This window comes from Pseudophryne corroboree, chromosome 7 (assembly GCF_028390025.1).
Source record: "Pseudophryne corroboree isolate aPseCor3 chromosome 7, aPseCor3.hap2, whole genome shotgun sequence".
NCBI classification, from domain to species: Eukaryota; Metazoa; Chordata; class Amphibia; order Anura; family Myobatrachidae; genus Pseudophryne; species Pseudophryne corroboree.
In genome coordinates this window covers 430,128,599-430,155,381 of record NC_086450.1, presented here as the reverse complement: position 1 = coordinate 430,155,381, position 26,783 = coordinate 430,128,599, and the positions used below count along the sequence as shown (strand labels likewise).

The window sequence follows — 26,783 nt, the reverse complement described above, 5'->3', positions numbered from 1 at the left end:
ACCCTTTCTCTCTTTACAAGAGAAATTTGGTATACAAACCTCAAACCTCTATGCTTACCTCCAAATGCGACACTACATTAACTCGCTGCCCCCAGCGATGAATGACTCCACTTTGTCTGATCCTCTATTCCCACTGCTGAACATATCATACTCTCGCCCGTACAAAACCAGATACTTATACAAAGAATTGCTCAATACCACATGCGATAAATTACAAAACAAAGTTACAACTTCTTGGTGTAGATTTATTCCAAATATCACAAAATCAGACCACATATTCCAACATTATAATAAAACATTACAGATACTGAAGACATCCTGCCTTCAAGAGATACATGTTAAAACTATGTACAGGGCATATATCTCCCAGGCACAGAGGCGTCACTTCGTAACTGAAGAGACTGGATGCTGCCTGAAATGCTTTCACTCCTCGGCAACCTTTTTCCACAACTTCTGGGAATGTGGTACCATTAAAAAGTTCTGGAATAAAATAGTTCAGTATATTAATAATAGTCTTGGAGTAAAGGCTACACTACATCCACTGGCATTACTACTGACGAACTTCTCGGTTTGGGACTTAGACATATCCCAAACACACCTTTACCCATTCCTAACTATGCTAGTTACCATTGCAAAAAAGGTTATTCTTCAGAAGTGGATATCTAAACATACCCCAACTCTATCAGCAGTACACACTATTCTTCTTAAAGTTTTGTATATAGAACGTTTCTCTACTATAGCAGACTCAGAAAGGGGTGTGAAAATTGTTTACAAACGTTGGAGCCCTTATATTAACACCCTCTCACACGCAGCGCAGGAACAGATCTTCTCCAGATTTGATTCCACAGATTGGTCCCTACATCGGAAAGGACAACTGACACCTTGTTGAGCACTAGGCTGCTAGATTATAAAGTTGAAATATTGTATCATACTGTGTCCCTCTGTTGGTTTGTATCACTAAGAAAATTGCCAATCTTATATACCCAGATATCGACTTGTATCGCTATACCCCTCTTCCATTAGACTGTTTATCACGAATTCTGATATCAATTATACTAGAATGTAAGCACTCAGTGATTGCATAGTCAGGCGTTGACCACTCCTACCCCACTTCCCCCCTCTCCTTCCACCCTCCTCTTCTCTTCCTCTATCTTTTACGCTGTTATGTTAAAATTAGAGCCGGCTTTAAGACTATGTAGACTTACATCATACACAATGATACATGGGTCCTCCATAAGATAGCTACAAGCTCCAATTATAACACATTATTTGACCCGAATATTTCTACTTCTGATTGACCATGTTGGTCCATATTATGTCTACTGTAAATGTTTGTTACCTCAATTATGAAAACTTAATAAACATTATTTGAAAAAAAAAAAAAAACTTCCATGTGCCGCTTGGAGTCGGCATCACCTGACCATTGCCTAGTCCATAACCCCCGTCTGGCGGCAATGGACAAAGCGCTTATTTTTGATGCCAGCCGGCAAATATCCCTCTGTGCATCACGCATGTATAAGACCGCGTCTTTTATATGGTCAATCGTTAGCAAAATATTGTCCCTATCCATGGTATCAATGTTTTCAGACAGGGAGTCTGACCACGCAGCAGCAGCACTGCACATCCAAGCTGATGCAATAGCGGGTCTCAATATAATGCCAGTGTGTGTGTATATAGCTTTTAGGCTACTTTCCAGCTTTCTATCAGCAGGTTCTTTTAGGGCGGCCGTATCCGGAGACGGTAGTGCCACCTTCTTTGATAAGCGTGTCAATGCTTTATCTACCCTAGGGGGTGTTTCCCAGCGTGACCTATCCTCTGGCGGGAAAGGGTACGCAGCCATTAACCGTTTAGAAATGATCAATTTCTTATCTGGGGAAGTCAACGCTTCCTCCCACACCTCATTTAATTCGTCAGATGCAGGAAAAACTACTGGTAGTTTTTTCTCACCAAACATAATACCCTTTTTTGTGGTACCTGGGGTATCATCAGAAATGTGTAAAACATTTTTCATAGCCTCAATCATATAACGGGTGGATCTATTGGAGGGTACACTCGTCTCATCATCGTCGACACTGGAGTCGGTATCCGTGTCGACATCTGTATCTGTCATCTGAGGTAGCGGGCGTTTTATAGCCCCTGATGACATTTGAGACGCTTGGACAGGCACAAGCTGAGTAGCCGGCTGTCCTATGTCGTCAAACCTTTTATGTAAGGAGCTGACACTGTCACGTAATTCCTTCCATAAGTCCATCCACACTGGTGTCGACCCCGCAGGGGGTGACATCACATTCACAGGCATTTGCTCCGCCTCCACATCATTATCCTCATCATACATGTTGACACAGCAGTACCGACACACAGCAGACACACAGGGAATGCTCTTACAGAGGACAGGACCCCACAAAGCCCTTTGGGGAGACAGAGGGAGAGTATGCCAGCACACACCAGGGCGCCATATAACACAGGGATATCACTATACAGAGTGTTTTCCCCTATAGCTGCCTATAATATATATATATATTGCGCCTAAATTGTGCCCCCCCTCTCTTTTTTACCCTTTCTGTAGTGCAGGACTGCAGGGGAGAGCCAGGGAGCTTCCTTCCAGCGAAGCTGTGAGGGAATAATGGCGCCAGTGTGCTGAGGTAGTTGGCTACGCCCCTTTTTCGGCGGGCTTTCTCCCGCTATTTTATCGTTTCTGGCAGGGGTTAATATACACCTATATAGCCTCTGGGGCTATATATGGTGTTAGTTTTGCCAGCCAAGGTGTTATTGCTGCTCAGGGCGCCCCCCCCCAGCGCCCTGCACCCATCAGTGACCGCAGTGTGTGGTGTGCATGAGGAGCAATGGCGCACAGCTGCAGTGCTGTGCGCTACCTTGGAGAAGACAGAAGTCTTCAGCCGCCGATTTTCCGGACCACCTTCTTGTTTCTGGCTCTGTAAGGGGGACGGCGGCCCGGCTCCGGGAACGGACGACGAGGTCGGGTCCTGTGTTCGATCCCTCTGGAGCTAATGGTGTCCAGTAGCCTAAGAAGCCCAAGCTACCACCACTTAGGTAGGTTCGCTTCTTCTCCCCTTAGTCCCTCGTTGCAGTGAGCCTGTTGCCAGGTCTCACTGAAAATAAAAAACCTAAACTATACTTTCTTCTAGGAGCTCAGGAGAGCCCCTAGTGTGCATCCAGCTCAGCCGGGCACTGAAATCTAACTGAGGCTTGGAGGAGGGTCATAGGGGGAGGAGCCAGTGCACACCAGATAGTCCTAAATCTTTCTTTAGATGTGCCCAGTCTCCTGCGGAGCCGTCTATTCCCCATGGTCCTTACGGAGTCCCCAGCATCCACTAGGACGTCAGAGAAATGTGGGTGTTCTAACCCATTATCTACATGACAAAAGACAAAGTCGATCAGATCTGGGAACCCTAACTACACGCCTGCTGTGGACTCGCATCCTTTTCATAAGTCGCTCTTTGCAATTTGGTCCCCTCATCCTCCCACCTGGATGACCTTTCATAGGCCTATTACGAACAGTGCACACCCTCGCCTCCCCCAAAAGATAACCCCACCCCCACCAAACACAACAGAAGTACTCGGTGTTGGTCAGGTCTAGTTTTCCAGCTGTTGTAACTGTTTTTCCTTTAAGTGATGACTCGCCATATTTACTATCACTACCGTTTTCTATGCCTATACCTGTCCACTATGCTTTCGAAATACAAAAATAAAGACTGGGTGTTATGTGTTTTCCCAATGGAAACTTGGCAAGTATGCTACTAGTGCAGAGATGCATGCAATTCACCCAACTCTGAAGTTGCATTTTAATTAATGTGAATGCCTTTTACTGTACGTCAGAGCTTAGGATGCAAAATCAACAGCCCCAAATGACTAGCTTACAACGTCAGTAAATGCAACAAGCCATCACCCTCTAGTATGGCATTATGAGTAATCACACCTTTCATTTCTCTTCTGAGTGGGTCCTGGGGAGGGCGGTGGGGTGATGTCGTCACTTATCTCTGTGATGTCCACAGACAGATCATCTGCATCAAAGTCCAGCTTCTTAACAGCATCTATCCTCGGGCGCTTGTGTTTTGGAGCTGGAGAATAGAGACAAACGTTTGAACTCTCACATTTTCCAGCAACTCTATTCTGTTCCCACCGAGAAGGCACACCTGAAAGCAGGATAACTGGACAGAAAACATTCCGTTTTGCAGGAATATTTACTAAGCCAACATTTTGTTTAGATTAACCAAACTACCCCCGAGCTACTTGGACAGGTATTAGGGTCAAATGTGACCACAGGTTCCAGAGAACAGGAACTCCTACAAAAGAAAAATGAAAACCTACTGATAGGAGGATCATAGAAGCTGTCCGAGAATTCATCCACTTCCATCTCGTGGAGGGAGCCAGCATCCCGCTTCTTAGACTTCTCGGCGGTAAGGCTGCCATTACTCTCCTGGCCAAGCTTGCGGCTCCCTGTGCTCCTCACGTGGTCAGCAGAAGTAATCGCCTCTTCAAACGATGGTTTCTGGCGAAACTGTGATGTTTTCGGAACCGGGCGAGAAGGTACGTCCTCTGCAAGTGGGAAAATGGATAAAGGGTTGCCATGAGTGTGACATATTTAGACATTTAAAGAGATTGAGAATTATGCAGCAAGTTGAGGCCAATAACGGAAATATGAGCATTCGGAGTGGCATGTGGGGGTCTGATAACGTAGAGGAACTATACGGATGACATCTAGTGCGCAGCTTTTTCAATTTTAATCACAATTTCTATCTTATTTACACTCTCTTACCTTTTTTTCTTAAAATTCGCTGGTTTTATTATATATAATAATAAAAGTTATATTTTAATATAAGATTGTGTGCACCACTTTAGGGCATTCCGAACCCTCTTTCTTCCCTTTTTTTGAACGTAGAGGTGAACCCTGGAGCAAGTGGAAAGCTGAGTGTTTTAGAGGTAAAAAAAATAAGAATTTACTTACCGATAATTCTATTTCTCGTAGTCCGTAGTGGATGCTGGGAACACCGTAAGGACCATGGGGAATAGCGGCTCCGCAGGAGACTGGGCACATCTAAAGAAAGCTTTAGGACTATCTGGTGTGCACTGGCTCCTCCCCCTATGACCCTCCTCCAAGCCTCAGTTAGGATACTGTGCCCGGACGAGCGTACACAATAAGGAAGGATTTTGAATCCCGGGTAAGACTCATACCAGCCACACCAATCACACCGTACAACTTGTGATATGAAACCCAGTTAACAGCATGATAACAGAGGAGCCTCTAAAGAGATGGCTCACAACAAGAACCCGATTAGTTAACAATAACTATGTACAAGTATTGCAGACAATCCGCACTTGGGATGGGCGCCCAGCATCCACTACGGACTACGAGAAATAGAATTATCGGTAAGTAAATTCTTATTTTCTCTGACGTCCTAGTGGATGCTGGGAACTCCGTAAGGACCATGGGGATTATACCAAAGCTCCCAAACGGGCGGGAGAGTGCGGATGACTCTGCAGCACCGAATGAGAGAACTCCAGGTCCTCCTCAGCCAGGGTATCAAATTCATAGAATTTTGCAAACGTGTTTTCCCCTGACCAAGTAGCTGCTCGGCAAAGTTGTAAAGCCGAGACCCCTCGGGCAGCCGCCCAAGATGAGCCCACCGTCCTTGTGGAATGGGCTTTTATCGATTTAGGCTGCGGTAATCCTACCGCAGAATGCGCCAGCTGAATAGTGCTACAAATCCAGCGCGCAATAGACTGCTTAGAAGCAGGAGCACCCAGCTTGTTGGGTGCCATCAGGATAAACAGCGAGTCAGTTTTCCTGACTCCAGCCGTCCTGGAAAAATAAAATTTTCAGGGCCCTGACTACGTCCAGCAACTTGGAATCCTCCAAGTCCCCAGTAGCCGCAGGCACCACAATAGGTTGGTTCAAGTGAAAACCTGAGACCACCTTCGGGAGAAACTGAGGACGAGTCCTCAACTCTGCCCTATCCATATAGAAAATCAGATAAGGCCTTTTACATGACAAAGCCGCCAATTCTGACACACGCCTGGCCAAGGCCAACAGCATGACCACTTTCCACGCGAGATACTTTAGCTCCATGGTTTTAAGTGGCTCAACCAATGCGACTTTAGGAAATCCAACACCACGTTGAGATCCAAAAAGTGCCACAGGAGGCACAAAAGGAGGCTGAATATGTAGTACTCCTTTAACCAAAGTCTGAACTTCAGGCAGTGAAGCCAGTTCTTTCTGGAAGAAAATCGACAGAGCCGAAATCTGGACCTTGATGGACCCCAATTTGAGGCCCAAACGTCACCCCTGCTTGCAGGAAGTGCAGGAATCGACATAGTTGAAATTCCTCCGTCGGGGCCTTCATGGCCTCCCACCAAGCAACAAATTTTCGCCAAACGCGGCGATAATGTCTTGCGGTGACATCCTTCCTGGCTATGATCAGGGTAGGGATGACTTCCTTCGGAATACCCTTTTCCTTTAGGATCCGGTGTTCTACCGCCATGCCGTCAAACGCAGCCGCGGTAAGTCTTGGAACAGACAGGGTCCCTGCTGCAGCAGGTCTTGTCTGAGCGGCAGAGGCCAAGGGTCCTCTGCCAGCATCTCTTGAAGTTCCGGGTACCAAGCTCTTCATGGCCAATCCGGAACCCCGAGTATGGTTTTCACTCCTCGCCTTCTTATTATTCTCAGTACCTTGGGTATGAGAGGTAGAGGAGGAGACACATAAACCGACTGGTACACCCACGGTGTCACTAGAGCGTCCCCAGCGATCGCCTGAGGGTCCCTTGACCTGGCGCAATATCTTTTCAACTTCTTGTTGAGGCGGGACGCCATCATGTCCACCCGTGGTCATTCCCAACGGTTTACCCGCATTTGGAAAACTTCTGGATGAAGTCCCCATTCTCCTGGGTGTAGGTCGCCCATCGGAGAATCCTTGTGGCTTCTGCCATCGCCATCCTGCTTCTTGTGCCGCCCTGTCTGTTTACATGGGCGACCACCGTGATGTCGTCTGATTGGATCAGTACCGGCTGGTTCTGAAGCAGGGGCCTTGCTTGGCTTAGGGCATTGTAAATGGCCCTTAGCTGCAGAATATTTATGTGAAGCGAAATCTCCTTGGAAATTTCTTCCCTGTGTGACTGCACCCCAGTCCCGAAGGCTGGCATCCGTGGTCACCAGGACCCAGTCCTGTATTCCGAATCTGCGGCCCTCTAGTAGATGAGCCCTCTGCAGCCACCACAGCAGCGACACCCTGTTTCTTGCTGACAGGGTTATCCGCTGTTGTATCTGTAGATGGGACCCGGACCATTAGTCCCATAGGTCCCACTGGAACGTCCTTGCATGGAGTCTTCCGAATGGAATTATGCTTCGTACGAAGCTACCATTTTTCCCAGGACTCGTGTGCATTGATGTACCGACACCTGTCCTGGTTTTAGGATGTCTCTGACTAGAGATGACAACTCCTCTGATTTTCGGCTTTTTCCACTGGAAGAAACACTCTTTTCTGGTCTGCGTTCAGAAACATTCCCAGGAACAGAAGACGTGTCGTCGGGACCAGCTGTGACTTTGGAATATTGAGAATCCAGTCGTGCTGTTGTAGCACTTCCCGAGAGAGTGCTACCCCCACTACCAACTGTTGTTTGGACCTCGCCTTTATCAGGAGATCGTCCAAGTACGGGATAATAAAAACTTCCTTCTTGCGAAGGAGTATCATCACTTCGGCCATTACCTAGGTAAAGACCTTCGGTGCCGTGGACAACTCCAACGGCCGCGTCTGGAACTGATAGTGACAGTCCTGTACCACATATCTGAGGTACTCCTGGTGAGGGGGGTAAATGGGGACATGCAGGTACGCATCCTTGATGTCCAGGGAGACCCTGTAATCCCCCTCGTCCAGGCTCGTAATAACCGCCCTGAGCGATTCCATCTTGAACTTGAATCTTCTGATATAAAAGTTCAAGTATTTTAATTTCAAGATGGGTCTCACCGAACCGTTGCGGTACCACAACCACTGTGGAATAGTAACCCCTTCCTTGCTAAAGGAGGGGCACCTTGACAATCACTTGTTGTGATTATAGTGTTGAATATCCACCAACACCGTCTCCCTGGCAGAGGGAGGTGCCGGTAAGGCAGATTTTAGGAAATGGCGGGGGGAAGAACGTCTCGAACTCCAGCCTGTACCCCTGAGATACTACTTGAAGGACCCAGGGATCCATGTGAGAGAGCCCACTGTCCGCTGAAATATCTGAGACGGGCCCCCACCGTACCCGGGTCCGCCTAAGCAGCCCCAGCACCATGCTGTGGACCTACCGGACGCAGGGAGGACTTCTGCTCTTGGGAACTAGCTGTGTGTTGCAGCTTTTTCCTCTACCTTTGCCTCTCGGCAGAAAGGATGAGCCTCTAGCCCTCTTGCTTTTCTGGGGCCGAAAGGACTGTACTTGATGATACGGTGCTTTCTTTTGTTGTGGGGTAGCCTGTGGCAAAAAAATCAATTTCCCAGCAGTAGCTGTGGAAACGAGGTCTGAAAAAACTATCCCCAAACAGTTTTACCCCCTTATAGGGCAACTTCCATGTGCCGATTCGAGTCGGCATCGCCTGACCATTGCCAAGTCCATAACCCCCGTCTGGCGGCAATGGACCTAGCGCTTATTTTTGATGCCAGCCGGCAAATATCCCTCTGTGCATCACACATGTATAAGACCACGTCTTTTATATGCTCTATTTTCAGCAAAATATTGTCCATATCCATAGTTATTTTCCGACAGGGAATCTGACCACGCAGCGGGAGCACTGCACATCCATGCCGAAGCAACGGCTGGTCGCAATATAATGCCCTAGTGTGTGACCATATCTTATAGGGTAACCTCCTGCTTTCTATCAGCAGGTTCCTTCAGGGCGGCCGTACCCGGAGACGGTAGTGCCACCTTTTCTGATAAGCGTGTAAGCGCTGTATCTACCCTATGGGGTGTTTCCCCGCGTGACCTATCCTCTGGCGGGAAAGGGTACGCTGCCAATAACCGTTGTAGAAATGATCAATTTCTTACCGGGGGAAGACCACTCTTCCTCACACACCTCATTTAATTTCTCAGATGCAGGAAAAACTACTAATAGTTTTCTCTCACCAAACACAATACCCTTTTATGTGGTACCTGGGGTATAATCATAAATGTGTAATACATTTTTCATTGCCTCAATCCTGTAACGGGTGGACCTATTTGGAGGGTACACCAGTCTCATCGATGTCGACACTGGAGTCAGTATCCGTGTCGACATCTGTGTCTGTTATCTGAGGTAGCGGGCGATTTTAGAGCCCCCCATGACATTTGAGACGCTGGAACAGGCACAAGCTGAGTAGCCGGCTGTTCCGTGTCGTCGACCTTTTGTGTAAGGAGTTGACACTTTCACGTAATCCTTCCATAAGTTCAACCACACCGGTGTCGACCCCGCAGGGGGTGACAACATATTTACAGGCATTCGCTCCGCCTCCACCTCATTATCCTCCACATACCTGTCGACACAGCCGTACCGACACACAGCACACACACAGGGAATGCTCTGATAGAGGACAGGACCCCACAAAGCCCTTTGGGGAGACAGAGGGAGAGTATGCCAGCACACACCAGGGCGCTATATATCACAGGGATAGCACCTAGAAAAAAGTGTTTTCCCTTATAGCTGCATATATATTGTATACTGCGCCTAAATTGTGCCCCCCCCCTCTCTTTTTAACCCTTTCTGTAGTGTATTAACTGCAGGGGAGAGCCAGGGAGCTTCCCTCCAACGGAGCTGTGAGGGAAAAATGGCGCCAGTGTGCTGGAGATAGCTCCGCCCCTTTTTCGCGGACTTTTCTCCCGCATTTTTATGGATTCTGGCAGGGGTTAATGTACATCCATATAGCCCTGGGGGTTATATGTGATGTATTTTTGCCAGCCAAGGTGTTAATATTGCTGCTCAGGGCGCGCCCCCCCCCCCCCCAGCGCCCTGCACCCATCAGTGACCGCAGTGTGAGGTGTGCATGAGGAGCAATGGCGCACAGCTGCAGTGCTGTGCGCTACCTTGATGAAGACTGATGTCTTCTGCCGCCGATTTTCCGGACCTCTTCTTGCTTCTGGCTCTGTAAGGGGGCCGGCAGCGCGGCTCTGGGACCGGACTCCGAGGCTGGGCCTGTGTTCGATCCCTCTGGAGCTAATGGTGTCCAGTAGCCTAAGAAGCCCAAGCTGGCTGCAAGCAGGCAGGTTCGCTTCTTCTCCCCTTAGTCCCTCGATGCAGTGAGCCTGTTGCCAGCAGGTCTCACTGAAAATAAAAAACCTAAAACTAACTTTTATCTAAGAAGCTCAGGAGAGCCCCCTAGATTGCACCCTGCTCGGTCGGGCACAAAAATCTAACTGAGGCTTGGAGGAGGGTCATAGGGGGAGGAGCCAGTGCACACCAGATAGTCCTAAAGCTTTCTTTAGATGTGCCCAGTCTCCTGCGGAGCCGCTATTCCCCATGGTCCTTACGGAGTTCCCAGCATCCACTAGGACGTCAGAGAAATAAGATTTTAAACCTACCGGTAAATCTTTTTCTCCTAGTCCGTAGAGGATGCTGGGACTCCGTAAGGACCATGGGGATAGACGGGCTCCGCAAGAGACATGGGCACTTTAAGAAAGACTTTGGGGGGTATTCAATTATCCGCAAATTCGCGGCAATTTTTCGGCCGAAAATTTTTCGCGGCAATCGGCCGAAAATTGCCGCGAAAACGCTCCGTTTTTCGACCTATTCAATTCCGACCGGGTTTCACGTGAAAATTCTTGCAGTTAAAAGTGCAGGTGAAAATGGGGAAATCAGCCTGTACCCCAAAAAATGCTAAACTAACATAGGAAAACAGAAGAGACGTGTGTTAGAGATCACATTAGAGCGTTTTTGGGGACTTAAATTGTGTGAAATGGCTGTTATATGCATTTTTTTAAAAAATGCAAAAAAATGATAGAAAGCAAGTTTTTTTGAGCAAAATAAATGCTCTCATTAAATTTGGGGTACATGAAAATGGGTATAAGTATATATTTGGGTCATTTTAGGGTACTTTAAAAAAAAGTGTAAACAGACTGATTACTCCCATCTGCAAGCCTAAAAAAACACCTGTCCCACCCATAAAGCACCCCAATATACCTGTCCCATACCTTGAACCCCAATTTCCATGACTTTTTACTTTTTCACCCCAAAAATGACATGTCATTATTGGCCAATTAAAATAAGATTTTACTTACCGATAAATCTATTTCTCGTAGTCCGTAGTGGATGCTGGGACTCCGTCAGGACCATGGGGATTAGCGGCTCCGCAGGAGACAGGGCACAAAAATAAAAGCTTTAGGACTAGGTGGTGTGCACTGGCTCCTCCCCCTATGACCCTCCTCCAAGCCTCAGTTAGGATACTGTGCCCGGACGAGCGTACACAATAAGGAAGGATTTTGAATCCCGGGTAAGACTCATACCAGCCACACCAATCACACCGTACAACCTGTGATCTGAACCCAGTTAACAGTATGACAAACGTAGGAGCCTCTGAACAGACGGCTCACAACAATAACCCGATTTTTTTGTAACAATAACTATGTACAAGTATTGCAGACAATCCGCACTTGGGATGGGCGCCCAGCATCCACTACGGACTACGAGAAATAGATTTATCGGTAAGTAAAATCTTATTTTCTCTGACGTCCTAGTGGATGCTGGGACTCCGTCAGGACCATGGGGATTATACCAAAGCTCCCAAACGGGCGGGAGAGTGCGGATGACTCTGCAGCACCGAATGAGAGAACTCCAGGTCCTCTTTAGCCAGGGTATCAAATTTGTAGAATTTTACAAACGTGTTCTCCCCCGACCACGTAGCTGCTCGGCAGAGTTGTAATGCCGAGACCCCTCGGGCAGCCGCCCAAGATGAGCCCACCTTCCTTGTGGAATGGGCCTTGATAGATTTAGGCTGTGGTAGGCCTGCCACAGAATGTGCAAGTTGAATTGTGCTACAAATCCAACGAGCAATCGTCTGCTTAGAAGCAGGAGCACCCAGCTTGTTGGGTGCATACAGTATAAACAGCGAGTCAGATTTTCTGACTCCAGCCGTCCTTGAAATATATATTTTCAATGCCCTGACAACGTCCAGCAACTTGGAATCCTCCAAATCGCTAGTAGCCGCAGGCACCACAATAGGCTGGTTCAGGTGAAACGCTGAAACTACCTTAGGCAGAAACTGAGGACGCGTCCGCAGTTCTGCCCTGTCCGAATGGAAAATCAGATATGGGCTTTTATACGATAAAGCCGCCAATTCTGACACTCTCCTGGCTGAAGCCAGGGCCAGTAGCATGGTTACTTTCCATGTAAGATATTTCAAATCCACCGATTTGAGTGGCTCAAACCAATGGGATTTGAGAAAATCCAAAACTACATTAAGATCCCACGGAGCCACTGGGGGCACAACCGGGGGCTGTATATGTAGTACTCCTTTTACAAAAGTCTGGACTTCAGGAACTGAAGCCAATTCTTTCTGGAAGAAAATCGACAGGGCCGAAATTTTGAACCTTAATGGACCCTAATTTGAGGCCCATAGACAATCCTGTTTGCAGGAAATGTAGGAATCGACCCAGTTGAAATTCCTCCGTCGGGGCCTTCCTGGCCTCGCACCACGCAACATATTTTCTCCAAATGCGGTGATAATGTTGTGCAGTCACCTCCTTCCTGGCTTTTACCAGGGTAGGGATGACCTCTTCCGGAATGCCTTTTTCCCTTAGAATTCGGCGTTCAACCGCCATGCCGTCAAACGCAGCCGCGGTAAGTCTTGGAATAGACACGGTCCCTGCTGAAGCAGGTCCCGTCTTAGAGGTAGAGGCAACGGATCTTCCGTGAGCATCTCCTGAAGTTCCGGGTACCAAGTTCTTCTTGGCCAATCCGGAGCCACGAGTATCGTTCTTACTCCCCTTTGCCGTATAATTCTCAGTACTTTTGGTATGAGAGGCAGAGGAGGAAACACATACACTGACTGGAACACCCACGGTGTTACCAGAGCGTCCACAGCTATTGCCTGAGGGTCTCTTGACCTGGCGCAATACCTGTCCAGTTTTTTGTTGAGGCGGGACGCCATCATGTCCACCTTTGGTTTTTCCCAACGGTTCACAATCATGTGGAAGACTTCTGGATGAAGTCCCCACTCTCCCGGGTGTAGATCGTGTCTGCTGAGGAAGTCCGCTTCCCAGTTGTCCACTCCCGGAATGAACACTGCTGACAGTGCTATCACATGATCTTCCGCCCAGCGAAGAATCCTTGCAGCTTCTGCCATTGCCCTCCTGCTTCTTGTGCCGCCCTGTCTGTTTACGTGGGCGACTGCCGTGATGTTGTCCGACTGGATCAACACCGGCTGACCCTGAAGCAGGGGTTTTGCCAGGCTTAGAGCATTGTAAATCGCTCTTAGCTCCAGTATATTTATGTGAAGAGACATCTCCAGGCTTGACCACACTCCCTGGAAGTTTCTTCCCTGTGTGACCGCTCCCCAGCCTCTCAGACTGGCATCCGTGGTCACCAGGCCCCAGTCCTGTATGCCGAATCTGCAGCCCTCTAACAGATGAGCACTCTGCAACCACCACAGAAGAGACACCCTTGTCCGTGGAGACAAAGTTATCCGCTGATGCATCTGCAGATGCGATCCGGACCATTTGTCCAGCAGATCCCACTGAAAAGTTCGTGCGTGGAATCTGCCGAATGGAATCGCTTCGTAAGAAGCCACCATTTTTCCCAGGACTCTTGTGCATTGATGCACAGACACTTTTCCTGGTTTTAGGAGGTTCCTGACAAGTTCGGATAACTCCCTGGCTTTCTCCTCCGGAAGAAACACCTTTTTCTGAACCGTGTCCAGAATCATTCCCAGGAACAGCAGACATGTCGTCGGGGTCAATTGAGATTTTGGAAAATTCAGAATCCACCCGTGCTGTTGCAGCACTACTTGGGTTAGTGCTACTACGTCCCCCAGCTGTTCTCTGGACCTTGCCCTTATCAGGAGATCGTCCAAGTAAGGGATAATTAATACGCCTTTTCTTCGCAGAAGAAACATCATTTCGGCCATTACCTTGGTAAAGACCCGAGGTGCCGTGGACAATCCAAACGGCAGCGTCTGAAACTGATAATGACAGTTTTGCACCACGAACCTGAGGTACCCTTGATGTGAAGGGCAAATTGGGACATGCAGGTAAGCATCCTTGATGTCCAGGGACACCATAAAGTCCCCTTCTTCCAGATTCGCTATCACTGCTCTGAGTGACTCCATCTTGAACTTGAATTTTTGTATGTACAGGTTCAAAGATTTCAGATTTAGAATAGGTCTTACCGAGCCGTCCGGCTTCGGTACCACAAATAGTGTGGAATAATACCCCTTTCCCTGTTGTAGGAGGGGTACCTTGACTATCACCTGCTGAGAATACAGCTTGTGAATGGCTTCCAATACCGTCGCCCTGTCTGAGGGAGACGTTGGCAGAGCAGACTTTAGGAACCGGCGAGGGGGAGACTTCTCGAATTCCAACCTGTAACCCTGAGATACTACCTGCAGGATCCAGGGGTCCACCTGTGAGTGAGCCCACTGTGCGCTGAAATTCTTGAGTCGACCCCCCACCGCCCCTGAGTCCGCTTGTAAAGCCCCAACGTCATGCTGAGGGCTTTGCAGAAGCCGGGGAGGGCTTCTGCTCCTGGGAGGGAGCTGCTTGGTGCACTCTCTTACCCTTTCCTTTGCCTCGGGGCAGATATGACTGTCCTTTTGCCCGCTTGTTCTTATAGGAACGAAAGGACTGCGGCTGAAAAGACGGTGTCTTTTTCTGTTGGGAGGGGACCTGAGGTAAAAAGGTGGATTTCCCGGCTGTTGCCGTGGCCACCAAATCCGATAGACCGACCCCAAATAATTCCTCCCCTTTATACGGCAATACTTCCATATGCCGTTTGGAATCCGCATCACCTGACCACTGTCGCGTCCATAAACTTCTTCTGGCAGATATGGACATCGCACTTACTCTCGATGCCAGAGTGCAAATATCCCTCTGAGCATCTCGCATATAAAGAAAAGCATCCTTTAATTGCTCTATAGTCAATAAAATACTGTCCCTATCCAGGGTATCAATATTTTCAGTCAGGGAATCCGACCAAACCACCCCAGCACTGCACATCCATGCTGAGGCGATGGCTGGTCGCAGTATAACACCAGTATGAGTGTATATACTTTTCAGGGTAGTTTCCAGCCTCCTATCAGCTGGATCCTTGAGGGCGGCCGTTTCAGGAGACGGTAACGCCACTTGTTTTGATAAGCGTGTGAGTGCCTTATCCACCCTAGGGGGTGTTTCCCAGCGCGCCCTAACCTCTGGCGGGAAAGGATATAATGCCAATAACTTCTTTGAAATTAGCAGTTTTCTATCGGGGTTAACCCACGCTTCATCACACACTTCATTCAATTCCTCTGATTCAGGAAAAACTACAGGTAGTTTTTTCAGACCCCACATAATACCCCTTTTTGTGGTACTTGCAGTATCAGAGATATGCAAAGCCTCCTTCATTGCCGTGATCATATAACGTGTGGCCCTACTGGAAAATACGTTTGTTTCTTCACCGTCGACACTAGATTCGGTGTCTAGGTCTGTGTCGACCGACTGAGGTAAAGGGCGTTTTACAGCCCCTGACGGTGTCTGAGACGCCTGGACAGGTACTAACTGGTTTGCCGGCCGTCTCATGTCGTCAACTGATTTTTGTAACGTGCTGACATTATCACGTAATTCCATAAACAAAGCCATCCATTCCGGTGTCGACTCCCTAGGGGGTGACATCACCATTACCGGCAATTGCTCCGCCTCCACACCAACATCGTCCTCATACATGTCGACACACACGTACCGACACACAGCAGACACACAGGGAATGCTCTTATCGAAGACAGGACCCCACTAGCCCTTTGGGGAGACAGAGGGAGAGTTTGCCAGCACACACCCAAGCGCTATAAATATATAGGAACAACCCTACAGAAGTGTTGATTCCTTTATAGCAGCTTAATATATCAATATCGCCAAAAAAGTGCCCCCCCTCTCTGTTTTTTTACCCTGTTTCTGTAGTGCAGTGCAGGGGAGAGTCCTGGGAGCCTTCCTCGCAGCGGAGCTGTGCAGGAAAATGGCGCTGTGTGCTGAGGAGATAGGCCCCGCCCCCTATTTCGGCGGGCTCTTCTCCCGGTGTTTGTGAGACCTGGCAGGGGTTAAATACATCCATATAGCTCCAGGGGCTATATGTGATGTATTTTTAGCCAGAACAAGGTATTATCATTGCTGCCCAGGGCGCCCCCCCCCAGCGCCCTGCACCCTCAGTGACCGCTGGTGTGAAGTGTGCTGACAACAATGGCGCACAGCTGCAGTGCTGTGCGCTACCTCATGAAGACTGAAAAGTCTTCTGCCGCCGGTTTCTGGACCTCTTCACTTTTCGGCATCTGCAAGGGGGTCGGCGGCGCGGCTCCGGGACCGGACTCCATGGCTGGGCCTGTGTTCGATCCCTCTGGAGCTAATGGTGTCCAGTAGCCTAAGAAGCCAATCCATCCTGCACGCAGGTGAGTTCACTTCTTCTCCCCTAAGTCCCTCGTTGCAGTGAGCCTGTTGCCAGCAGGACTCACTGAAAATAAAAAACCTAATAACTTTTTCTAAGCAGCTCTTTAGGAGAGCCACCTAGATTGCACCCTGCTCGGACGGGCACAAAAACCTAACTGAGGCTTGGAGGAGGGTCATAGGGGGAGGAGCCAGTGCACACCACCTAGTCCTAAAGCTTTTATTTTTGTGCCCTGTCTCCTGCGGAGCCGCTAATCCCCATGGTCCTGACGGAGTCCCAGCATCCACTAGGACGTCAGAGAAAAATAATTAAAAACTTCAACGTGCCTAATTAATCATTAAGGGGGGTGTCCCAGGAGTTCTGTACCATATCCAAACATTTTTACCTTAAAATAGTGACTTTTTCCAACTTTTCACCTGCTTCAGAGAAGGTGAAGTGAAATTCGTGAAAAAGTGATCACAGATAAATTTTCCAGGATAATTGAATAGCCTGTAATTGCGTTTCACGTGAAAAGTCCGTTTTTTCACCCGAAAACCGGACTTTTCACGTGAAAAGTCCGTTATCACTGCTAATTGAATATACCCCTTTGACTCTGGGTGTACACTGGCTCCTCCCTCTATGCCCCTCCTCCAGACCTCAGTTAGAGAAACTGTGCCCAGAGGAGACGGACAGTACGAGGAAAGGATTTTAGTAATCCAAGGGCAAGATTCATACCAGCCACACCAATCACACCGTATAACTTGTGATATACTACCCAGTTAACAGTATGAAAAACAACACAGCATCAGTCCAAGACCGATGAAACTATAACATAACCCTTATGTAAGCAATAACTATATACAAGTCTTGCAGAAGTAGTCCGCACTTGGGACGGGTGCCCAGCATCGTATACGGACTAGGAGTAAAAGATTTACCGGTAGGTTTAAAATCTTATTTTCTCTAACGTCCTAGAGGATGCTGGGACTCCGTAAGGACCATGGGGATTATACCAAAGCTCCCAAACGGGCGGGAGAGTGCAGATGACTCTGCAGCACCGATTGAGCAAACCGGAGGTCCTCCTCAGCCAGGGTATCAAACTTATAGAACTTTGCAAAGGTGTTTGACCCCGACCAAGTAGCAGCTCAGCACATCTGTAGTGCCGAGACCCCTCGGGCAGCCGCCCAAGAAGAGCCCACTTTCCTAGTGGAATGGGCCTGACTGATTTAGGCAACGGCAAACCAGCCGTAGAATGCGCTTGCTGAATCGAGTTACAGATCCAGCGAGCAATAGTCTGCTTTGAAGCAGGGGCACCAATCTTGTTGGTCGCATATAGGATAAACAGTGCACCTGTTTTTCTGACTCTAGCCGTTCTGGCTACGTAAATTTTCAAAAGCCCTGACCACATCAAGTGACTCGGAATCCTCCAAGGCACGCGTAGCCACAGGCACCAGAATAGGTTGGTTCATATGAAAGGATGAAACTACTTTAGGTAGAAATTGAGAACGGGTCCGTAATTCCGCTCTATTCATATGGAAATCAGATAGGGCTTTTATGTGACAAAGCCGCTAATTCCGACACTCGCCTAGCCGAAGCCAAGGCTAATAACATGACCACCTTCCAAGTGAGATATTTCAACTCTACCGTTTTAAGTGGTACAAACCAGTGTGACTTAAGGAACTTAACACCACGTTAAGGTCCCAAGGCTCCATCGGAGGTACAAAAGGAGGCTGAATATGCAGCACTCCCTTCACCAAGTCTGAACTTCTGGGAGAGAAGCCAATACTTTTTGAAAGAAAATGGATAGGGCCGAAATCTGAACCTTAATGGAGCCTAATTTTAGGCCCAAATTCACTCCAATTTGTAGGAAGTGAAGGAAACGACCCAGATGGAATTCTTCCGTAGGAGCATTCCTGGCCTCATACCAAGAAACATATTTTCGCCATATACGGTGATGTTTAGATGTCACGTCCTTCCTAGCCTTTATCAGCGTAGGAATGACCTCATCTGGAATGCCTTTTTCCGCTAGGATCCGGCGTTCAACCGCCATGCCATCAAACGCAGCCGCGGTAAGTCTTGGAACAGACATAGGCCCTGTTACAACAGGTCCTGTCTTAAAGGAAGAGGCCATGGATCTTCTGTAAGCATTTCCTGCAGATCCGGATACCAGGTCCATCGTGGCCAATCTGGAACAATGAGGATTGTTCTCACTCCTCTTTTTCTTATTATTCTCAACCCTTGGGTATGAGAGGAAGAGGAGGAAATACATAGACTGCCTGGAACACCCACGGTGTCACTAGGGCGTCTACCGCTACTGCCTGAGGGTCTCTTGACCTGGCGCAATAACTCTGCAGCTTTTTGTTGAGGCGGGACGCCATCATGTCTATCTGTGGCAGTCCCCACCGAATTGCAATCTGTGCGAAGACTTCCTGATAAAGTCCCCACTCTCCAGGACGTAGGTCGTGTCTGCTGAGGAAGTCTGCTTCCCAGTCGTCCACTCCCGGAATGAACACTGCTGACAGTGCGCTTACATGATTCTCCGCCCAGCGAAGAATTCTGGTGGCTTCCGCCATCGCCACTCTGCTCCTTGTGCCGCCTTGGCGGTTTACATGAGCTACTGCGGTGACGTTGTCTGACTGGATCAGAACCGGTTGGTCGCGAAGTAAGGTCTCCGCTTGACGTAGGGCGTTGTATATGGCCCTTAGTTCCAAGATGTTGATGTGAAGACAAGTCTCTTGACTTGACCAAAGACCTTGGAAATTTTATTTTTCCCTGTGTGACTGCTCCCCAACCTCGGAGGCTCGCGTCCGAGGTCACCAGGATCCAGTCCTGAACGCTGAACCTGCGGCCCTATAGAAGGTGAGCACTCTGCAGCCACCACAGGAGAGATACCCTGGCCCTGGGGGATAGGGTGATCAACTGATGAATCTGTAGATGTGACCCGGGCCACTTGTCCAGTAGGTCCCATTTGAAAGTCCTCGCATGGAACCTGCCGAAGGGAATGTTTTTCCCAGGACTCGAGTGCAGTGATGCACTGACACCTGTCTTGGTTTCAGTAGGTTCCTGACCAGAGTCATGAGTTCCTGGGCCTTCTCTATCTGAAGGTAAACCCATTTCTGGTCCGTATCCAGAATCATACCCAAGAAGGCAGACTAGTCATAGGAACCAACTGTGACTTCGGGATATTAAGAATCCAGCCGTGTTGGTGTGACACCTCCAGCGAAAGTGACACGCTGTTCAACAACTGCTCTTTTGATCTCGCCCTTATAGGAGATCGTCCAAGTATGGGATAACTGTGACGCCTTGCTTGCATAGGAGCACCCTCATTTCCGCCAATTACCCTGAAATTGGTAATGACAATACTGTACCGCTATTCTCAGGTACGCCTGATGGGGTGGATAAATGGGAACATGAAGGTATGCAGCTTTTATGTCTAGATACACCATCAAATCCCCCCTTCCAGGCTGGCGATAATCGCTCTGAGCGATTCCACCTTGAATTTGAACCTTTTCCAGTATAGGTTCAGAGATTTTAATTTTAAAATAGGTCTGACCGAACCGTACGGTTTTGGGACTACAGCCAAGGTTGAGTAATATCCCCTTCCTTTATGCAGAAGGGGAACCTTGAGCACCACCTGTTGGAGATACAATGTGTGAATTGTATTTAGTATTATCTCCCTTTCTGGGGGAGAAGCCGGTAGGTCCGATAAGGAAAACCGGCGAGGAGGCGCCTTTCGAATTCCAACTTGTAACCCTGAGAAACAATTTATATTGCCCCGGGATCCACCTGTGAGTGAACTCAGATGTGGCTGAAGAGTCGAAGACATGCTCCCACTGGGACGGACTCCCTTAGTGGAGCTCCCGCGTCATGCGTTGGATGTAGTAGAGGCCGGGGAGGACTTCTGTTCCTGGGAACTAGCTGTGCCCTTACCTCTGGTAAGAAAGGACGCTCCTCGTACTTTGTTAGTCTGCGACCGAAAGGACTGCATTTGATAATGTCGTGCTTTCTTAGGCTGTGAGGGAATATAAGGCAAAATATCAGAATTACCAGCTATAGTTGTGGAGACCAGGTCCGAGAGCCCTTCTCCACACAATTCGTCAGCCTTGTAAGGTAAACCCTCCATATGCCTCTTTTAGTCGGCATCACCTGTCCATTGCATGTTCCACAGGACATCTAGCAGAAATCGACATAGCGTTGACTCTAGAACCCAGTAGACTAATGTCTCTTTGGGCATGGCATGTTTTATAGATATATATATATACATGCATACATACATATACTAGGGTCAATAACATGGTATCCTTATATAGGGTTTCAATCTTCCGCTGATAAGGTATCTGTCCACGCTGCTACAGCGCTAAAAACCCATGCAGACACAATCGCCGGTCCGAGTAGTATACCAGAATGTGTGTAAATGGACTTCAAGGTACTTTTACTGCATGCTATCTGCAGGATCCCCGAGGATAGCTGTTAAGTCAGCGCTACCCTTTTTGGGTAAACATGTCAATGCCTTGTCCACCCTAGGGGAAGATTCCCATCGTATCCTGGCCCTAGTAGGGAAAGGATACTCCCTGAGAATTCTTTTTGGGAATCTGCAGTTTCTTGTCTGGAGATTCCCGCTCTTTTTCTTCATGACAGGAGGGAAATTCACCTCAGCTTTCTTCCCCTTAAACATGTGTACCCTCGTGTCAGGGACAGATGAGTCATCAGTGATATTTATTACATATATTGAATACTTTTCTGCCAGTTTTGGCGGTACTTTGCATTCTCGTAGTCGACACTGGAGTCAAACTCTGTGTCGATATCAGTGTCTTATTTAGGATAGTGAATTTTGTGAGACTCTGAAGGTCTCTGCGACATAGGGACAGACATGGGTAGATTCCCTGTCTGTTCACTAATCTTGTGTAATAAATTTATCTTAGCACTTAATTTCACATATCCAATCAGGTGTCGGCGTTGTCGACGGAGACACTGCACACACATTTGCTCCATCTCATCCTTAGGAAAGCCTTTTACCTCAGACATGTCGACACACACGTACCGACACACCACACACTCGGAATGCTCCTCTGAAGACAGTTCCCCCACAAGGCCCTTTGGAGAGACAGAAAGAGTATGCCAGCACACACCCCAGCGCTATATGACCCAGGAAAAAACACAGCAATTTAATGTTGACCCCGTAGCGCTGTAATTATTATCTGCGCCGAATTATGTGCCCCCCCCCCCTCTTCTTCAAAACCCTCTCTTCTACCGTGGTATAAGCAGGGGAGAGTCCGGGGAGCTTCCTCCCAGCGGTACTGTGGGGAAAAACATGGCACTGGTGAGTGCTGAGGGAGAAGCCCCACCCCCTCGGCGGCGGGCTTCAGTCCCGCTAAAAGTGTAAAATTGGCAGGGGCTCATGCATATATACAGTGTCCAGCTGTATATATGCTCTCTTTTGCCAAATAAGAGGTTTATATTGCTATTGCTGCCCAGGGCAGGGCAGGGCAGGGCAGGGCAGGGCAGGGCACGCCCCCCCCCCCCCCCCCGCACCCTTACAGTGATTGCCGTATGTGAGGTGTATGGGAGCAATGGCGCACAGCTGCAGTGCTGTGCGTTACCTCAGTGAAGATTAATGAAGTCTTCTGCCGCCTCTGAAGATCTTTTCCTCTCAAACTCACCCGGCTTCTATCTTCCGGCTCTGCGAGGAGGACGGCGGCGCGGCTCTGGGACGGACGCGAGGGTGAGACCTGCGTATCGATCCCTCTGGGGCTAATGGTGTCCAGTAGCCTAAGAAACAGAGCCCTGAAACTCAGAGAAGTGGGTCTGTTTCTCTCTCCTCAGTCCCTCGATGCAGGGAGTCTGTTGCCAGCAGGCTCCCTGAAAATAAAAAACCTAACAAAAATGCTTTCTTACAGGAAACTCAGGAGAGCTCCTGAACTGCACCCATCTCTTCTGGGCACAGTATCAAACTGAGGTCTGAAGGAGGGGCATAGAGGGAGGAGCCAGTACACACCCAGAGTCAAAGTCTTTCTTAAAGTGCCCATGTCTCCTGCGGAGCCCGTCTATCCCCATGGTCCTTACGGAGTCCCAGCATCCTCTAGGACGTTAGAGAAATAAGATTTTAAACCTACCAGGAAATCTTTTTCTCCTAGTCCGTAGAGGATGCTGGGTACTCAGTAAGGACCATGGGGTATAGACGGGCTCCGCAGGAGACATGGGCACTCTAAAGACCTTAGAATGGGTGTGCACTGGCTCCTCCCTCTATGCCCCTCCTCCAGACCTCAGTTAGAGAAACTGTGCCCAGAGGAGACGGACAGTACGAGGAAAGGATTTTTGTTAATCTAAGGGCAAGATTCATACCAGCCCACACCGTATAACATGGAATATACGCAACCAGTTAACAGTATGAACAAAACAGTATCACTCAAAGACTGATCTTAACTGTAACATAACCCTCATGTAAGCAACAACGATATACAAGCCTTGCAGAAATATGACCGCACTGGGACGGGCGCCCAGCATCCTCTACGGACTAGGAGAAAAAGATTTACCGGTAGGTTTAAAATCTTATTTTCTCTGACGTCCTAGAGGATGCTGGGTACTCCGTAAGGACCATGGGGATTATACCAAAGCTCCAGACCGGGCGGGAGAGTGCGGATGACTCTGCAGCACCGATTGAGCAAACATGAGGTCCTCATCAGCCAGGGTATCAAACTTGTAGAATTTTGCAAAGGTGTTTGAACGCGACCAAGTAGCTGCTCGGCAAAGCTGTAAAGCCGAGACACCTCGGGCAGCCGCCCAAGAAGAGTCCACCTTCCTAGTGGAATGGGCCTTAACCGAATTTGGTAATGACAATCCAGCCGTAGAATGAGCCTGCTGAATCGTGTTACAGATCCAGCGAGCAATAGTCTGCTTAGAAGCAGGAGCGCTAACCTTGTTGGCTGCATACAGGACAAACAGCGCCTCTGTTTTCCTAACCCGAGCCGTCCTAGCTACATAAATTTTTAAGGCCCTGACTACATCAAGGGATTTGGAATCCTCCAAGTCACCCGTAGCCAAAGGCACCACAATAGGTTGGTTCATTTGAAAAGATGAAACCACCTTAGGCAAAAATTGAGGGCGAGTCCTCAATTCTGCTCTATCCACATGGAAAATCAGATAGGGGCTCTTGTGAGACAAAGCCGCCAATTCGGACACCCGCCTTGCAGATGCCAAGGCCAACAACATGACCACCTTCCAAGTGAGAAATTTTAATTCAACTGTTTGAAGAGGCTCAAACCAGTGAGATGTTAGGAACTGTAACACCACGTTAAGGTCTCATGGTGCCACTTTACAAAAGTCTGGACTTCTGGGAGAGAAGCCAATTCCTTCTGAAAGAAAATTGATAGGGCCGAAATCTGTACCTTAATGGAGCCTAACTTTAGGCCCATATCCACCCGTCTGTAGAAAGTGGAGAAAACGGCCCAGATGGAAATCTTCTGTAGGAGCATTCTTGGCTTCACACCAAGATACATACTTCCTCCAGATACGGTGATAATGTTTCGCCGTCACCTCCTTCCTAGCCTTTATCAGAGTAGGGATGACTTCCTCCGGAATACCTTTCCCCGCTAGGATTTTGTTTTGAACCGCCATGCCGTCAAACGTAACCACGGTAAGTCTTGGAACACGCAGGGCCCCTGCTGCAATAGGTCTTCCCCGAGAGGAAGAGGCCACGGATCTTCTGTGAGCATTTCCTGAAGATCTGAATACCAGGCCCTTCGAGGCCAATCTGGAACAATGAGTATTGTCTGCACTCTTTTTCGTCTTATGATTCTCAGTATTTTTGAGATGAGCGTAAGAGGAGGAAACACATAGACTGATTGAAACACCCATGGTGTCACCAGGGCGTCCACCGCTACTGCCTGAGGGTCCCTTGACCTGGCACAATACCTCCAAAGCTTCTTGTTGAGGCGTGACGCCATCATGTCTATTTGCGGAAGTCCCCAATGACTTGTTATCTCTGCAAAAACTTCCTGATGAAGTCCCCACTCTCCTGGATGGAGATCGTGTCTGCTGAGGAAGTCTGCTTCCCAGTTGTCCACTCCCAGAATGAAGACTGCTGACAGAGCGCTTATGTGATTTTCCGCCCAGCGAAGAATCCTGGTGGCTTCCGCCATTGCCACTCTGCTCCTTGTGCCGCCTTGGCGGTTTACATGAGCCATGGCTGTGATGTTGTCTGATTGAATCAGAACCGGTAGGTCGTGAAGAAGATTCTCCGCTTGTCGTAGGCCGTTGTATATGGCGCTCAATTCCAGTACGTTGATGTGTAGACAAGCCTCCTGGCTTGACCATAGTCCCTGAAAATGTCTTCCTTGTGTGACTGCTCCCCATCCTCGGAGGCTTGCGTCCGTGGTCACCAGAACCCAGTCTTGAATGCCGAACCTGCGACCCTCGAGAAGGTGAGCACTCTGCAGCCACCACAGGAGAGACACCCTGGCCCTGGGGGACAGGGTTATTTTCTGATGTATTTGTAGATGGGACCCCGACCACTTGTCCAGAAGGTCCCACTGAAATGTCCTTGCATGGAACCTGCCGAAGGGGATGGCCTCGTAGGTCGCCACCATTTGTCCCAGTACTCAAGTGCATTGATGGACTGACACTCTTTTTGGTTTCAGCAGGTCTCTGACCATGTTCTGGAGTTCCTGGGCTTTTTCCATTGGGAGAAAACCCTCTTCTGTTCCGTGTCCAGAATCATGCCTAAGAAAGACAGCCGAGTCGTTGGAATCAACTGTGACTTTGGTAGATTTAGAATCCAGCCATGCTGCTGCAGCACTCTCAGGGAGAGCGACACGCTTTTCAGCAATTGATCTCTCGATCTCGCTTTGTCACGTCTAGCAAAGTTTGAGGATCCGGCAGCTGAGATTTGCCCGAGGAGGTAGCAGGCTGAGAATGAACCAGATGAGGGGGCTGGATATAGTTCCTTCGCATGGGACACGGAGCAATGAAGAACGTAGGCGGGGTTTGAGAGTCAATAGAAAGTATTTATTATGTACAGGGCTGAGGTAAAGAACCGAGGCTGGAGCACGATGGTTAAAGACGTGGCTGGGGGTGAAGAACTGTGGACTGTGATTTGAAAAACGAGACTGTAGATGATGAACTGTGGATGGTGGTTGAAGACGTGGCTGGAGACAAGGACTGTGGACTATGGTTTGGAAAATGAGGCTGAAGGTAATCTGCAGGTTATGGTCGGTGGTATAAAGGCGTGGCTGGTGAAAGATCTGTGGAGTGTGGCTTGAAAGACGAGGCAGAAGATCCGAGGCCGACTGTGCCCAAAGAGTCTTACTGGACCGGGTTTTCTAGGAGCGCTTCCACAGGCAGTAACAGGCTAGAAACGGCAGGGCTGCAGCAGCAACAGAGAACCGACCAAGCAGGATCAGGAGGAACCAGAATACAGCAGGAATCCTGGGAGCACAGGCTAAAGCACTTACAACAGGGTTGTAACTTGAAGCACTGGCGTCCCTGTCCTAAACCAGCCCCCTTTTATAGGGAGAGCTTCCCCTGGATTGGCTGGAAGAAACAGGAACTATGCTTAAAACTTGGTCTCCAAAATGGCGGCGCCCAGTAATGCAGACCTTTTTGCAAAGCCACATTACTCACTGCCCCTGGTCTCCTAGCAACGGCTCAGCAAGAGCCACTCGCTGTAGCGGCGTCCCGCCGCCACGAGCGGACCCCCTCACCGCCGCTACTGCTGCCCACGGATCCTGCGCAGCAGCCCACCTCCGCCGCTGCCCACACAACGCCAAGGAAGCCAGCCCCGCGGCCCCAGCGTACCGGTAAGACTCCGGACGCTGACACGCTTTTATCAGGAGATCGTCCAAATACGGGATAATTGTGACTCCCTGCCTGCGCAGGAGCACCATAATTTCCGCCATTACCTTGGTGAAAATCCTCAGGGCCATGGAAAGCCCAAACGGCAACGTCTGAAACTGGTAATGACAGTCCTGTACAGTGAATCTCAGGTACGCCTGATGAGGGGGATATATGGGGACATGAAGGTATGCTTCCTTTATGTCTAGTGACAACATAAAACCCCCCACTTCCAGGCTGGAGATAACTGCCCGGAGCGATTCCATCTTGAATTTGAACTTTTTCAAGTACAGGTTTAGGGATTTTAGATTCAGGATGGGTCTGAACGAGCCATCCGGTTTCGGGACCACAAACAGGGTTGAATAGTACCCCTCCCCTGTTGGACTAGGGGAACCTTGAT

At 48.9% G+C, this 26,783-nt stretch overlaps 1 protein-coding gene across 1 annotated transcript in view; it reads right to left on the bottom strand.

Annotated features, from left to right (window-relative positions):
* The window catches only part of CHTF18 (chromosome transmission fidelity factor 18), a 191,249-nt gene that overhangs the window by 148,781 nt on the left and 15,685 nt on the right, over positions 1 to 26,783 (bottom strand). Inside the window, exons 2-3 of the mRNA XM_063934863.1 lie at positions 4,330 to 4,557; positions 3,938 to 4,079 (exon numbers count right to left, since the gene is read on the bottom strand). Of these exons, the coding sequence (XP_063790933.1) occupies positions 3,938 to 4,079; positions 4,330 to 4,557 (370 nt within the window). The remainder of the gene's footprint in view (positions 1 to 3,937; positions 4,080 to 4,329; positions 4,558 to 26,783) is intronic.